General features: G+C 48.5%; 4 protein-coding genes across 4 annotated transcripts; 1 reads left to right on the top strand and 3 right to left on the bottom strand.

The window, feature by feature from the left end:
* Window positions 1-265: 265 nt before the first annotated feature.
* On the bottom strand, window positions 266-5,004 carry PENARI_c028G09819 (MFS transporter/fungal specific transcription factor domain-containing protein; the record flags this gene model as incomplete). Its single annotated transcript, XM_022636233.1, has 9 exons — window positions 266-1,834; window positions 1,893-2,454; window positions 2,515-2,613; window positions 3,325-3,397; window positions 3,460-3,591; window positions 3,653-4,049; window positions 4,100-4,332; window positions 4,388-4,448; window positions 4,504-5,004. The coding sequence occupies 9 exons, from the start codon at window positions 5,002-5,004 to the stop codon at window positions 266-268; spliced, it is 3,627 nt and encodes a 1,208-aa protein (XP_022483952.1).
* A 459-nt stretch (window positions 5,005-5,463) lies between these two features.
* On the bottom strand, window positions 5,464-6,946 carry PENARI_c028G02662 (uncharacterized protein; the record flags this gene model as incomplete). Its single annotated transcript, XM_022636175.1, has 2 exons — window positions 5,464-6,628; window positions 6,678-6,946. 2 exons carry the CDS (start codon window positions 6,944-6,946, stop codon window positions 5,464-5,466), a joined length of 1,434 nt encoding a protein of 477 aa, XP_022483891.1.
* Window positions 6,947-7,826: 880 nt separating this feature from the next.
* Window positions 7,827-9,982, top strand: PENARI_c028G07345 (uncharacterized protein; the record flags this gene model as incomplete). Its single annotated transcript, XM_022636213.1, has 5 exons — window positions 7,827-7,961; window positions 8,023-8,169; window positions 8,223-8,657; window positions 8,844-9,419; window positions 9,827-9,982. 5 exons carry the CDS (start codon window positions 7,827-7,829, stop codon window positions 9,980-9,982), a joined length of 1,449 nt encoding a protein of 482 aa, XP_022483894.1.
* Window positions 9,983-10,485: 503 nt separating this feature from the next.
* PENARI_c028G10754 (glycoside hydrolase family 72 protein) lies at window positions 10,486-12,108 on the bottom strand (the record flags this gene model as incomplete). Its single annotated transcript, XM_022636242.1, has 1 exon — window positions 10,486-12,108. The coding sequence occupies one exon, from the start codon at window positions 12,106-12,108 to the stop codon at window positions 10,486-10,488; it is 1,623 nt and encodes a 540-aa protein (XP_022483959.1).
* Window positions 12,109-16,139: the final 4,031 nt, after the last annotated feature.

Genomic DNA, 16,139 nt, shown 5'->3' with positions numbered 1-16,139 from the left:
GTCGTGGCCAGGAACAGAAGCTTCATTCATTACACGGTCGAAGATAATATCAGTCGACCTTTATTAGTGACATTTACCCCGGATCAAGGCGTCCGGGTAATAAAAACTGGTTCCACTGCAGCGATTCAACAATCTCAAAGCGCAATATATCCGCAAAACAGCTTGTATATAAGTTTTCCCCTGTATAACCCTAAAATTGCTTCCACTCATGCTGCCTCTCATGCTGAGTATTAACGATATATTGATAAATACGGAGGTAACCTCTTCACAACTCATGACACGTATAAAGATTCTCAGCCTCATTAAAGAAAGCATCAACAGGATGCAACAGCCCAAGATCGATATCCGACTGCGCCAAAAAGTCCTGCATAGTCGGTTCAAGGAACGCCATCTCAGTCGTATACCCGCTGACAGTATCCCTTGCAGGGAAACTATATGGATCGGCCGCTTGGCTGTGGATTGTTTGTCCATGTGTAGCTAGTAATTCATTTGGCGCGGGCATCATTGGTGTTGCAGATGAAGAAGTACCGAGCGGTGTCGGGGCTGTTGGTGGCAAAGTGTGCAGGCGGGAAGGGGTAGCTGTTACCGACGGTATTACCGATGGTATTGTGCCAGCTCGAGACGCAGAGCCAGGCCCAGCCAAGCCTGGTGCAAGACCAGAAGCTTCTGCTTGAGCTGCACTCACACCACCGCCACCATCACTCCCTGCAGCTGCAGCCTTCATTCCCGGTTGAGTAATCCCCTCATTCCGACGCGCATGCGAAATCAACCCCCTAACATCACCGCCAACACTATCAACGCCAATACCCCGGAAAGAATCCAGACAAACCTTAACCTGCTCAAGATTATGATAAAATTCCGCAGCAGCCAAGTTCCCATTCTCAGTCATAGACCTTAACAAATCCAAAGCAGAATCGAAACCCGTCATATCGGCTGGAGTTCCGATTGGGACGAAGCTGGACATTGCCAGGATTAGCGCTGAGGAGAAGAGATAGTGGGCGTGGAAGTAGCCGAATGTTGGCATTGTGCCGTTTATCCAGCGGGTTAGGATCATTGAGTGCGAGTGGCGGGCTGCGTGGATGCAGGCTTCGCTTAGGGTTAGGACTGGTTGGGACACGGATATCGGTGTTGATGCAGATGCAGATGCAGATGCAGATGGGTTCGAATGTTCGGTCTCGGTCTCGGTTTCGGTCTCAGTGTTTGTCATTGTATTTATATGTGTATGTGCATTTGTTCTTGGCCTGGCTGATATGCTGATGTCCTTGCTAAGTGTCATTAGGAGGTGTAGGAGGGTTGGACGTGTCGTGAGGATGATGCATTGGTTGAAAGCCATGTGGAGTGAGACGACGGATTTCTTGCTTGATTCCAGGTCTTCCATGTTGAGCTTTAGAGATTCGGGGAGGGTTTCGACCCAATTCTTTAGAGCTTTAAGCAGTTTCTGCACGCGCTGCAGGAACGTTTCTTGGTATTTGCGTCGGCTGTAGAGTTTTGTTATTGTTTCGCCAACTATTCGGGCTAGCTTGATGTTGGCTGTCATGTAGTCTGTGTCGGAGAGTTCTTCATCGTGGCGCCAGCGTGGGGAGATTGTTGAGGGCATGTCGACGTGAATGTCTTCGTCTAGAATTTGCATTGGGAGGCCCATTTTGGATCCCCACATTCGGTCGAACATGTAGATTGTCCACCAGATTCGAATACGGTGTTGGCGTTCGACTGGATCTATGAGCTGGGATTCTGGGATGTTGTGGTTTAATCCGATTGTTAAACCCATTCGCATGGCGTTTCCGATTAGGATGTATGCAGAGTGCCGCCGGTTGAGATAGTAAGAAAAGAGCGACTTTGAGTATTGTCAGTTGATGGTGCCATTAGCAAAGACGGTATATGTTGAAACATACCAGCAAAAGCAAGGTTTCCAGGTGAGTGATACTTGTTCTCTCAGGCAGAATCTGAACCAAGCCCATAGAGCGAGCAAAGTAAGACGTGCCAGGCACTCTCGAACCAGAATGCGACTCTGATCGAATGGAATATGCCTGCCCAAAGGCGAACAGTGCAAAGAACTTGCACTTGTGAGCGGTGCAATCAAATTCTTTCTTCTGGTATATCTCCTCCAGCTTATCCAATGTTGACTTGCGCATCATAAGGTGATACAAATGCCCAATTTGATGGATTGCGATCCGAACCAGCAACCGCGCATGATGAAGACTCGGCCATTGGATATCGGCTTCATTTGCAGCAGCAATGATCTCTTCATGTTCATATTGTGTTCGGGTAATATGCGGCATAGCACTATTTCCCATTAAGAACCGTCGGAACCGAGTTGCGAACGCTGAACATGCTGCCTCGCCGATGTAGATGGGCGGCGAGGAGGGATCATATCGGTGGAACCAGGCACGATCCCCAATAAGCGGGTTCTGGATGCCTGTTCCATCCGGGGCATCTGCTTGCCGGGAGGGGCCTCTATATTTGTGTTGCGGGTTAGTCTGTTTCTGGACATGGCATGGGTGTAGAGCGATCTACCTCTCTGAACGCATGTAGTCATTGGTCTCGGCCACTTGCGCCGAAGTAACCGATTGTTCCCTAAGTCGTTGGTTCTCTGCGAGGATCTGATCGAGATAGCTAATTATAATGATCTCATTAGCTCATAGTTGAAACAAGGTTCGTGCGCAAGCTTTGATACAAGTGGTGGCTTGCTCGCGTACTTCTCGCTGACTTTAACTTGACGATCCCGAGGCGCATATGCGCATTCATCGGCACATCCTACCGCACAGCATTTACTGCATGGCTTGTCTCCGGAACATTTGATCTTATGTGAGTGGCATCTTTGACAGCTGTTGATAGTGTCAGTGTTCGGTGGCTTCGGCGTGGGGAAATGCAAGATACGCACGCGACAAATTTCCTTTTTTGTGAACATCGGCCTTCCTGTTCTTGTTCAGATGAAGGATCACGTCTTTTTCGCGCCATTTTCGTAAAGGTAAACTTGTAAAGGCAGGAAATGATGTTCCGAAAGCAGTCGGAAGGTTGGGTTCTCTACCGAGGCTTCGGCGGTTGACGGTCTTCGCCGAACCTGACTAATGGGAGATATCCCGAGGTCGGCTCAGGACATTCATCCAGATATTTGCTTACTATGGAGTCAATTTTACGCAAGTATTCTTGCTTCGTAGAATCACAGTCAACAATCTATTCTCTATTATTTGAAATCATAAGTCATGTCTATCGCAATCTATAAATCAACTCTATGTCGATTCATGCGAGGATGCAAAGCTGCAAATGCAAGTCAAAAATGCGTGTCGTTAAGCTTTTGTGTCGAGGTTGAATTTCCTCTCAGACCATCGCTGCATATCAATGCCCCATTTTGTGATGATGAGGACCAAGCATCCGCTAATTATGGCGAAGAAAACACCTAGGATAGTTAGACAAACGTGTTATAAATATGATCTTAGCGAGAAAGACAGAAAGACTTACAGATCGTAAATGTCCATCCAACGCCAATGACACCGATTAATGGCTCAACTGCCGCCGTCGCACCGGCCGCAAAGATATACTGCACGATGTACTTGCAGCTGATGACTTCTGAGCGGTGTTGCGGGATCATCTCTAAAGTTTGTTAGTGAACCATTCCAAACCCAAACAGTTGGATCCTTGATAATTGACTCACCAGCTGAGTATGTGTTCAACCCATTGAAAGCACCCAAAAGTCCCATACCCGCGAAGAAAGCGCTGATAATCGGCACAACCATACCGCCCACCTCTTCCTCCAGAGTCCAACAATAGATCAGAGTGGCAGCTGGGAGAACGCCAAATAGTGTCGCGAGACCACTGTTGAGTCTATCCTGGGGGAGACGCACACCATCCCGTTTAATGATCCATCTCTTAACGGCGCGGTCGGATAGCTTGCCTCCAACAACGCTGCCGATCAAGAAGCCTATACCCGGCGAAAGGTAAAATAGACCACTGGCGAGTGGAGATGTGAGGTTGAATCGTGGGTTGAAGATTGAGCGGACAGAGGTGAGGAGGGCGTATTGGAATGTAGCCAGTAGACCACATGTGAAGCACTGGTATTTGTTAGTAATTGGAGTCGGTAGAGCAGATAAAGTAAACTCACTGCAAGAAACACATTCGGGTAAATGAAATGACGAAAGATGCGCAAAGGATTAAACAGGCCGACAACAGTACAGAATCCCCGGCGCTTGTCGAGGTCCATAACTTGCTTCTTTTCTTGGATACTTGGGACAAATAGCAAAGACAAGATCAGACCGAGCAAGGTCATACCGAATTGCAGCCAGTAGATAATGCGCCACTGTGCAAAAGTGACAATAATACCACCGATACAGGGTCCTAGTCAACGACGGTTAACATCTGCCAACTCTCCAGCAATATAGATCCAACATACCAATAGCAGGACCACTAACAGAGCCAACCATAAAACAGCCAACAGCCGTTCCACGTACAGTCTATATAGATCGTCAACAACAATATAACCCAAAATCCAAACGAAGATAAACAAACCGGCTCGAAGATATCAGCAATAATAGTCTGCCCAGCAACCATAAAAAAAGTGCCCGTAAACCCACTTAAAATCCGCATCGCAATAAACATATGCAAATTAATCGACACGGCCGTCCCAGCCGAGCAAGCACAAAGCACAAGAATGGCGGCATTATAAGCATTCTTGCGCCCAAATAGGTTGGCAATAGGACCCCAAATACATGACGAAAAGCCCATGGCAATCAACACGCCCGCATTAGTGATATTCAGGATCTCCGACGTCGTCGAGAACTCGGTTGCGATCTCTGGTGTTGCGGGTAATAGAGAAGTACTGGAGAAAGTCACGGCGAGGGTCATCCAGCTGACGACGAATAGGATGAGGCATTTTCGCCATGTTTGGATGCCGTAGGAGTTTGAGGGCTGGGGCTTGAGGGCTAATTCGTCTTCTTCTGAGTCGTGAAAAGAGTCGAGTTGCGGGGTGGGTTGTTGTTTTTGGGATTCGAGGTCTTGGTCCGTTTGCATGGTGGGGTATTTTTAAAGGATTTTGATGAGAATAGGTATTTTATTAATGATAGTCGCATGTCTATTATCAGTGAAGTAGTTAACAGGTTTGAGAATGCAGGATTTGGTGGTTCTTTTGTATGAAGGGACCCTCGGCGACTTGGACATGTAGCCGAAGCTCGGATTTTCGCCCGTGGGACTTTTTTCTCCGATGTGGATCGGTTTGACGTTCCGGTCGGCGTGCGTGGCCGATCAATTAGTTGGGTTGCGCTTGTAGTTTTGAGTTATTTAGCGGTCTTGAATAACAAATTAGGATTTATGATGGATTTATACGGGACTTGACAATGGGACGGTTAGCGGGTGGCTGAAAACGGGTACCGCATGCCGAACTGGAGAGGTAGTAACCAGCTTCCTGATGTACAATATATTTCAGAATCATGACTTGTATTTGCGTCTTATTATCATTGATGTATTCAATATCTAGTCGAGATTCTCGAGGAGAAACCGTCGACTTAGATCACTCTGGATCCATTTTTCAATCAGAGACACAGTATCTCCGACAAGATGGTCGTAGTTTGCACCTTGTGGAATAAACATAGACTGATGTGCTGTCACTTCGTCCATGCCCTCCATTAATATTGGGTGCCAGTGAGCATTTCTCTCGTACTTCCAATGATGCGAGGGCAAGAGAATGAACTTGCGAAGTTGATCTTTCGATGTGTCTGAAGACCCCGAGGACACTGAGGTTGTGATGGACATGCTTTCTGACATAGATTGAGCCCCTTTTTGGTCTGTTGAGGTGGATGATACGATACTTCCGGTATCTAATGAGTGCTCCTTTTCAATGTTTGTCTTCTCGTCGGTATTTTCATCATTGGTCCCTTCGACCAGAGTAGAATTCAAAGAAGTGGGCTTCAGTTCTTGTCCTTCAAGCAATGACTCGCTCGTTGATTTCACTCTTTTATCTTCTTCGGAGAGACTTGGTGTCTCTGAAGGTTCTTCTGAAGGGGTCGGCGTTGAATCTTTGTCCTCAACGTCTTCTGATTTCTTTGAAGACTTGGTATTCTTTTTCTTTGGTGGCTTTGGTGGGCGGCCAGTACTTGCGGTGTAGTAATTAACGAACCGAACCCTCTTAGGACTAGACTCAGCAGCCTCCAAATCTGCCAGATGTCGGTACCGCCGACGAAGTTCGGGGTAATTATTGACACAACCTGCATGTTTAAAGGACGACACGACACGGTCAAATATTGATCGTGAGAGGTTGTCCGTGTTCTTGTTGACAAAATGCATTAGGCCCTTGAAGAATCCTCGTTCAACCAGGCGTACATCGTTCATGAATGGAGGGTCGAAATTCGGATTTGAAGTGCCGGGTTTGAAGGCGGGTTCCATGCCTAGCGATTCTTGCGCTCCCGCTAGCTTGTCTTCGGCGGCTGGGTCTTTCTTTGCGACTGAGCCACTGGTGCCAGTTGGAATCACACGGGGGTGTAGCCCCAAAAAGGGGACGTCGAAGTTGACTAGTCCCAGAATGCGATGCTTTGGTTGGTGGTCCCTTGCTTGTAAAAGGGCAACATCGGCTGCCAGGATTCCGCCAAGACTATGTCCCAGTAGGATGACATCCAGGTCATCTGCCTCATGTGGTGATAGCCTGCGATTATCAGCCCATGCACCCTCATCTTTATGACGTGATTACATACCAAGCACTGAATTGTTCCGCTGCAACATGCATCTCACCGTAAGACTTGTATCGAGGATATATGCGAGTGTACACCTCATGAGATTCGCTCAGTAATCCAGTCAACAGATCATGGACGTGTGCCGGCAGGTCATGGAAACTAGCCTCGGAGCCCATGAAGCCATGGATGTATATCAGTAATAGTCGGCGCTTGTCAGTGCCCGATTTAGACCGAGACAGGGACAGCTTGGATAAAGAATGGACGGTATCATTGCAGATCTCGCCCTCCATTGCGGATGGGACATTGACAGGAGTCGTCAAAGTACAGTTAAGTTGACAAGACCAGGTTCTTTGGCACAGCCACCATGCAGGGCGGGGATGGAGACTCCGGAGGTCTGCACGGCCCGCTTGCTTATTAACGTCAGGGCGGATGTTGAGATGCTCTCCACAATGAGTCTGGATGGTTGAGGGTGAGTTGGAAAGAAAGTCGGAGAAATCAGCTTGTAATGAAATCACTTCTCCTTTCTTTTGTCTTAAGCCCAAACTTCGTCACGTGTAGACAGTGAGCATGAGATTCAACTGCAGTTGATATGCTGACTTGTAAGACATCACTCCTGAACGTTGTATCGAAGTCACTTTCCACGTCTCGGAGGTGAAAAGGTGAAGTCTGCATTGCCTATATAGGCAATCAGGAAACCGTGGTTGTTCTTGATGAATGACACCTGTATTATCAGGCCGTATTTTGCGGACTCCCACAACAGTTACTCCACCATCGGCAATCGATCTACACTGACAATTTTTGAAACCATTTAAACAAAACGCATTGCTATATTATCAATCTTGTCATTATGTTCCGAGTGATCCCCATAATCCATATAAATTTACTCTACCCAGCATGAAACCAACCCCACAACCAGGCGAGGCCACTACACGTACAGTAAAAGGCCAGCTAAGCTGACGCGTCCCCATGCGAGCTTTCCCTAGCTCGTACAAAAAGCTCGGCAAAAGAGCTTAGCGAAACTAAAGCTTTGAATGTGGCCCGCCAAGCCATGATACAGTCCAGGGCTGAAAAAACAAGCTCCCGAAAAGAAGGGATAGCAAAGGTGATCTGTCAACACTGACCACAGGTATCAATTCTGCCTTGGATGCCCAATAGCTCCCTCAATGCACAATGGATACCAAGGCAGCACCAGATGTTGAAAAGTCTATTTCCTCTGCGAGACCGTCCCCGGTGGACAGTCACGATGCAGCACTTGCTCATGTCGTCTTAATCCCCCAGCCTAGTACCCACCCCCGGGACCCTCTGGTATACCATCAAACCTGATATACTGTACGCTTTTCAGGTCCAGACTGACTGAGCCCCCTAGAACTGGTCTCAACACCGCAAACATATTATCCTAGCCGTGTTATGCCTCGCCTCTTTCGCCGGCGCTATCGCGCCCTTGTCGGGACAGCTCAATCTGGCCGATCAAGAGAAGTTATACAGCAAAACAAAGATAGAAGAGTCATATGCGGTACGTCACGATCATCAATCCCAGCCCAATGGTCCACATCTAACAAACCCCAGAACTCAGCCGCCCTAGCGGGTATGGCTGCCGGCCCATTCTTCTTCGCCCCAATTGCACACAGGCTAGGCCGCAGCTCTGTAATCTTCTGGTGTGTGCTTTGCACAACAGTATGTCAAATCTGGGGCGCGGTGATGACCCACCCTGAGGACTACATTCCCTACGTGATGTCGCGCCTCTTCGCCGGTTTCTTCGGCGCCGTGCCTACAGTGCTTGGACCGCGTATCGTCACCGACCTATTCTTCCTGCATCAGCGCGGTCGTGCGTTTACTGCTCTGCATATGGCTTTCTTATTCGGGACCATTGCCGGTCCTACGTTCTCCGGATTCGTCTCGGCGCACTCTTTCTTCCCGGTTGAGTTCTGGTGGACCGTTGGAATGCTAGGATTCACGCTCCTTTGCTGTTTCTTCTTCCTCGAAGAGACGGGGTTTGATCGTGTACGCCTTGAAAAGAATCCCGATATCCCGAGCGGGAGAATCGCAAATCGAATTGCGACGTTCTGCCCTGGCAATCGAGTTGTAGGGCCGACGACATGGAAAGAAACGGTATGTTCCAACCCCAAATATGCCCTCAATATCCCATCGCATACCAAACTAAATCCAATCTAACATTTAACCCTACAGGCCAAAATCGGAATAACCCCAATCCTAATAGGCCTCTGCCCAGCAACAATAATAATGGGCATATTCACCCTGATATCCTTCGGCTTCTATGTGGGCGTAAACGCCCTAACACCAGTGTGGCTCCAAAAGCCCGTCAGCGCAGGCGGGTACGGCTTCACGCTCGAACAAAATGCAGCCTTCACATTCAGCCACTGGCTAGGGATCCTCTTCGTTCAATTCTACGGCCACTACCTCAACGACCGATTACCACTATACCTAGCCCGACGATTCGACAAGGGAGTCTGGAAACCCGAGTATAGATTGCACGTGTTGTGGATACCCAGTCTAGTGCTGAATCCAATTGGACTGGGGATCTTTGGGGCGGCATTGCAGTACGGTTTGCATTATATGGTTTTGGCCTTGGGGGTCTTTGTTGTTACTGTTGGGTCGTTGGGAAGTGTGCCTGTTACCGTTAATTATGTTGTTGAGTGTTTCAAGGGTTTCCCTGCGGAGGTGGGGATTGTTGTCGGTGCCTATCGTATTGTTTATGGGTTGACTATTGGGTTTTATATTGATGGGTGGGTTGAGGCTGTTGGAGTTGGTTGGGTTTATGGAATGATGGCTTTTTTTGCAGTTTTTTCGTTCTTTTTTGTTATGTTGCTTATGTGGAAGGGGGAGGTTATTCGGGGGATTAGGTTTGGGGGTCTGGGCTCTAGTGAGGAGGGTGAACTGTTGGTTGGAGAGTAGAGTAGGGCTTGCGGAGGTGGATGGAGGGGGGAGGTACATGGATGATCTTTGGGGCACTGTTTATATTTCGGGGACTTTACATAGTATAGTCATAATGCTAATATCGGATACCTCGGTTATACAGCGGTTTTTACGAAACATGAAGTACATATCGTCGGCGAGAAATCATGATCTGGACTAGTCACCATGATTACAACTGGGTTTTATGGGATGGATAGATGGGACAAAAAAAAGTGTCAAAATCTAGGCCCCGATAGCTCCGAAGCCCTCCTCGCTCTACTGAATATTCCTGTTTTGGATATAACGCAGGACTAGAGCCAGAAGGCAACCGCTATGACGGCCCGACAAATTCTCGGCATACCGAGCTTGATCTACAGCTGGGCGCCGTGTTCGCCGATGTGGGGAATATCTAAATCTATAAACTGATCATGGACTAGTAAGGATAGAGTGCCAGATTAAATGACAGTACAGTATATAACAGGGTTTATAAATGCATATAAGTTACAGTGCCACTGATGTAGTACAACATACTATCTCATACATTGTTTTCGCGCTACTTTGGACTCTCTTTTTCCGCCCTTTTTTCCGCCTATTTCGAGCGCCTCGGATTGTAGTTCTTTAAAACCGGCGGGTTGGTCATGTAGACTATATAAACGTTGGGGGTGTGAAGGGACATATGCGCTATGACTGTATGTACAAGGTTTACACGTGAGAATAAAGATTGATAATATCAACGGTAGAATTTTGAAGTAGTAAGGGGGAAAAATGAACACCTGCTAAGCTGTTTAAAATAGAATTATGTACGACAATGTTACAAAAAAGAAAACACATCCAAGAAATGGCGTTGTGGGAGCAAAAAGGGCTCAACCGACAACTGTCTAAACCAAGTAATATAAATCAAGCTATCAAGACAATCTTACAGCATGATCATGAAGACACCGGAAGCAATGGCAGCAACGGCGTAAGCACCGGCCTGCCAGCTGCCAATGTGAACAGACTGGGGAACGGTGCCGACAGCGATACCAGAGGAGGTAGCACCGCTGCTGGAGCCGGAGCCGGAGGCGGCAGCACCAGAGGAAGCAGCAAGACCACCAGAGACGGCGCCAGTGCCGGCGGAGCCAGCAGCACTCATCTGGGTAGCGCAGGAGCCGCTAGCGGTGGTGGTCTTCTGGGTAGAGGCAGCACCGTTGAAGCCACAAGCGGAGGCACCGGCCTTGGACTTGTTCTTCTTGTAGTACTGGTTCATAGCCCAGGCGAGACGCTGCTTGGTGGAGCACATAGAATAGGCGCCGTAGACACCGGTGGTGGAGTTGGAGTTGACACCGTCCATGACGCCGTCCTCGCCACCGAGGTAGGAGAAGGTGCTGGAGATCAGCTTGGTAGAGATGTCGTCGACTGGGACACACTCCAGGGAGTTGTACATGCACTCGCAGAGGTCAGCGTTGGGCGAGGGGGGGAGCTTGGAGGCGGCGCTCCAGTCGGAGCCGACGGTGGGGCAGCTGCGGCCGACAGTGGTTGAGACGGAGTACTCGCTCATGGCCACGCCGGTGGGGGTGGCAGACTGCATTTGCTTGGAGAGGTTGCTGAAGTCGGGGAGGGTGCTGACGGAGCTGCCGTCGGCTGAGACCAGACCGTACTTGTTGGCTTCCTCGTAGTACATGTAGACGATACCGCCGGACCAGACGTCGTTCATCTTGTCGCCGTAGAGGACGGGGACGTCGGTGAACTTGCGGGGACGCACGTCGTTGCAACCGTACTCGGAGAAGAAGGCGGGCACGGGGTAGTCCTTGAACTCCTCGGTACGCTCGGAGTAGCCGGACGTGGTGAAGCTGGAGTCACCGCACCACTCGTAGATGTTGTAACCGAAGAAGTCGATGGAGTCGGAGGCATCATCGCAGACGAGGTAGTTGGAGACGGCCTCACGGACGGTCTGGTCATCGTCGGTGGCGTAACCGACGGCGAGGGAAGAACGGTAGTTCTTCTGCTTGATGTATGCCTTCATATCACGGACGGCGGCCTTGACGTAGGCCATGGAGTTGGTGTTGGAAACCTTGTTGGAAACCTCATTTCCGGCGAAGAAACCAATGACGTTGGGGTACTTGGCGAAAGCATCGACGACCTGGGAGTAGCGAGTGAAAAGGTCGGCGTTCCAGGTAGGGTTATCGGACACAATGGACTCGGTGGGCGAAGACAGATCGGTGATGAGGTAGATACCGGCAGCGGCGAGAGCGTTCATACACTCGTCGTGGTCCTTGCTGGGGTCGACAGCGTAGGTACGGACGACGTTGGTGCGGAGCTCGGTCAGGTACGGGATATCACGCTTGCAGCTTTCGACGTCGGCGAGAGGGTCGGTGTACTGGGCATCACCGCTGGCACCGTTGCGGGCGGTGTAATCAGGCTGGTAGGCAACACCACGAATGTAGAACTCGGTGCCATTGTTGGCATAGAAAAACTTCTTGCCCTTAATCTCGATGTTGGGGACATCGGCAGCCATGGCCGCTCCCACGATGGAGAGACCAGCAATGATAGATGCCTTCATTGTGTAGTAAAGAATGACAGATACACAGAAGCGAATGTATGAAGAACGAAAGAGAATTGGGGCATGTGGGAGAAGAAAAGGGCTGGAAGGGGTCGCAGTGGAGTAGGGGGTGTACGCATCACCGGGCTGTGCGGAAGTTACAGTACAGTCTATTGGTGTTTATTTGCGTTGTATATTTGTTGTATGTTCCTTTTCCAGGTACAGCAAATCACAGTCAATGATTGGTGTTGATAGTAATGAATAGATTCGATGTACCAAGTCATTGGTCCCTGGTTGACCCTGAGTCCCCACTGGTAATTTTCCCCTGTGGATCATTTCACTGTTTTTGCCACTTCACACTTCAAAACCCCTGAAACATGGTATTCGCTAGTAACTGGACATTGGGGGTCCTTCCAGACCCTGGACCCTGATAGGGTGTGGTGGAGCTATTCCTTTCTCAATTTCGGGACATCCCTTTTTTCCCTTTTTCTTGTTACATGTTCAGTCTGGAATGTGAATCAAAACGATGTTGACCTGAATTGCGTCAGTTCCAAAGCTTGTCTCTCGCCAAGGGATGATCAATGCTTGCCATGATGTCGTTCGGTATGCCTATGTCTGGGCAAGCCTGGGCAGTCTGGGCGGTCTCCATTCATGAAACAAATGTGATCAGGCACATGGCTACTCCCCAAAGTTATGTTCTAGTGTACTCCGTAAATTATACAATGTAACGACTATTGAGAATGTCTCACGATATCGCTTACATGTACTTTGACTGATAGTTAGTCCGTGCTCTACACCTATACCTAGGCCAGTGGGTATTGCGGGCCAAAGCTACAGTCCCCTTTATATCCAATTCATGGCTCTGGGTCCTATCCGAAACATCGAAAACTGTTGCCTATGCCGTCCAAAAAAAGAACACCGTTTGCACTATGAAATTCCGCTCATATATAAGGATTGACATCGACATTTACAGTAACTTCAATCTTCACCTTCCCATTGATCTTCCAAGCTACTGCACATGTATCCATCGATCAAGGTGGGTCGAAATTATCGACACGGAACATCAAAATTTACAGAGGCGATCAGACGGCACAACAGGCAACGTCGATACATTACATGTACATCTCCCCTTGGTGCAGCAATATCTACATGTACACACGGCCCGTCTTTTACCGCTGAGCTCTATCATAAATGCACACCCAGGGTATAGATTTAACCAAGCTACAAAAATAGTATTTCCATACTCCATACTCTAGTCCAGAAGGTCTCTAGATGTGGTTGCCCCTGACTATCAATCACGTCAGAAGCGGGTCCACCTCTCTTGGGAAAGCATATTGGTTTCCCAAGGGGCTTAAGCAGGGCCAACGGTACTCTTCTCTCATGCTTCCTTTTACCAAGCTTTGTGGCGGCGGGATGTAGCTTGTTTATGGAGTCGGTGTGGGTTCTTCGCTTGTTCGCTCTTTCGCTTCTAGGGGTACTCCGTTGTATGCGCCATTTTTCTGGGCTATGGGGCCGCGGGTGAACTTTGGCCTACTGGCTTGCTTTTGTGTACATGTACTGTACCTCGTGGGAAGACATGGGCCACATTTGTTTTGACGATCGCCATTGGGAGAGTTTAGTACATGAAAATCTCTAGGGCTGCCATCGCAACAAGTATCGAATTCTATGGGTATATAAGATGAAGTCTACGCTAGAAACCAGAAGCCAAAGGTGTAAAACATTGGCCATTTTGCAGCAATGGGATGCATGTGCAGGGATTTTAGTGTTTGAGTGGTCGTGGCTAAGAGCACTTGCTTTCCTCTGACGGGTAACTCTACTCACTATGCTAGATCCGATCAACAGATATACCTGTAGAACTGAGGTACAATTGAGAACATACTGTAGGATTGGGAATTCCGGCGCTTATCGTGCATATCTTATGCTTTCACACTTTGATTATAGCAGCATCTTCGTTGCTTTTTAGGTGGGCTTGCACTACATCGAACGCCACGAACATCTTATTCAATGGCATTGACAAGACTTTGAGATTCTAAAGCCACACTGGACACATATAATTCTGAGATCGATCATTCTCAGGCTTGAGGTCACATTGTTCCCTCTTGATCTATCCTTAAGCGGGCTGTGGCAGATCGGTAAGGTGGTGGTAGAGCCATCAGATACGGTGAGAGTAACAACCAGCAATAACCACCCCGAAAACAGCCTATGTCAACCATATGTATATATAATTTGGAGCAAATATAGGTGCTGTTTACGTTTTCAGCGTGTTAATACTCAAATCATAAACAAAAGCAACAATACACCATGGGGCCATTATATATCAATGCGAGAAGAGCACCAAGAGCCCAAACGCCAAAAGCTACCATCCTGACATAACCTGTATTAATTCTTGGATTGCCAAAATATCCTCTCAACAGTTTATTGTCCCTTGGAGTGGGATAATTGGTGCTACGTTTGAAGGTTAACACTATGCTTATTCGTAGTTCGTATAGACCCCCGTACACCTGGGTATGTATATGGAGGCACACGTATCGGCGCAAGCCGTTAGTGGGTAAGCCGTTTCGGATGTAATTGGAACCTGAAATTGAGCCCAGCTCTTTAAGGGTGAGAATCAGCGAAGCGCCTTCTACTTTGGCACACGGTGAAGTATTCAACGTATGAGAACTTCTAGATAAAAAGATACACATAATTCATCAAAGAATGCTTCTGCGAGATGTACACGTAAAGCTGGGGGCAATCAGGGCAGAATCCCAGCAATGCTGACCAGAAAGGAAGCTCAGCCAGCGCTAGAGTAGGCAACCATTTTGTTTAGCCGCAGTGGGCCCCGGATTTCCATAGGGCTGATTTTCTCATCCCTACAGTTTCTCTTCTCTTCTCAATTGCAACAGTCCCAGACGCAGTTTCATAGATGGCCGTTTTACATCTCATCTGGGCTCCTGGTGTGCTTCATCTCAGTCAGCTTCAGACACAGTCCGACCACTGGCTACAATGCAGCCCAAGCACCACATGCTGACCTTGGAACGTGCAGAACTCGAAAGATGACAGACGATTATGTCGCCAAGGCCAGATGACTGCTGGTCACAGATTTCCTCAAAACAGCCAAGACCACTGGCTTTGGAAGGGTCAAAGAGCCCAAGCCACCGACGTTTACGAGACTCTGCCCGAGGAGTCTCACCACTGCCTCGCAAGAAGCTCAATACTTAGCGGGTGTTAATATAGGTACAGCCATGGAAAACATGCGCTGTTTGGGCTTCTTCCCAGGCTGGCACTTACAGCAGGGCAGCCAACACGTGATCACAGTCCGATACATGAGAACACAGAAATGAAAAGGGGTTGTGGCGTCCACATCGCCTGTGGAAACCATTCCTCGACATTTGATTGATTCAAGTATGCCAAGAGTGGAACACATCCACTATGCGTCTACGCAATTTCATCCCAATAAATGATAGCCCGCGATATTCGGTCTTTGGGAGCATTGTCAATCTGCAGCAATGCCCGAGAAGATCTCTAAAGGCAATGCGGTGTGACAAGGTGGCAGTTGCAGACGATCTCCAGAAAGCAAGTTTACGCTGCCAAGGAGCCCAAGCACAAAACAAGAAAGCTTCGTGCGTCGGAAGCTTTCTAATTTCCTTGGAAGGTGGCGCTGTTTCGTGTTTACCGCCAGCGCATCAACAACCAACGGTACATAGTACACTCATGACGCAGATTGTGCAACAAAATTAACAGACTGGTTAAGAACCAAATCAAATCCAACACCTGGCGTTTCAGCTACTTTATACCAGACCAGTCGCGCAATTCGAGTTTGCTTTTTCTAACGCCAAGCTCATAGTTACTCCACAATTCAGACACCACCGCGATCGCCCTTGGGGCTGTGTGGCTGTGCACAAATCCTCTCTTCAAGTTTGACTCCTGGAGAGATCCAGGATCCGACCAGGCTAATTCTATCCCTTGATTGTCACTTCACTTATTCATTCTCATTCTCGTGGTCCTCGCGTGAGAATTGTCGCTCGTTTCGTCTTTGTTGATTTCTCGTCTGTCACCCCTTACTTGGCGCG

The sequence above is a fragment of the Penicillium arizonense genome (genome assembly GCF_001773325.1).
Source record: "Penicillium arizonense strain CBS 141311 chromosome Unknown PENARI_contig028, whole genome shotgun sequence".
Lineage (NCBI taxonomy): Eukaryota > Fungi > Ascomycota > Eurotiomycetes > Eurotiales > Aspergillaceae > Penicillium > Penicillium arizonense.
The sequence above is the reverse complement of the archived record's forward strand: the minus strand, read 5'-3'. Positions and strand labels throughout refer to the sequence as shown.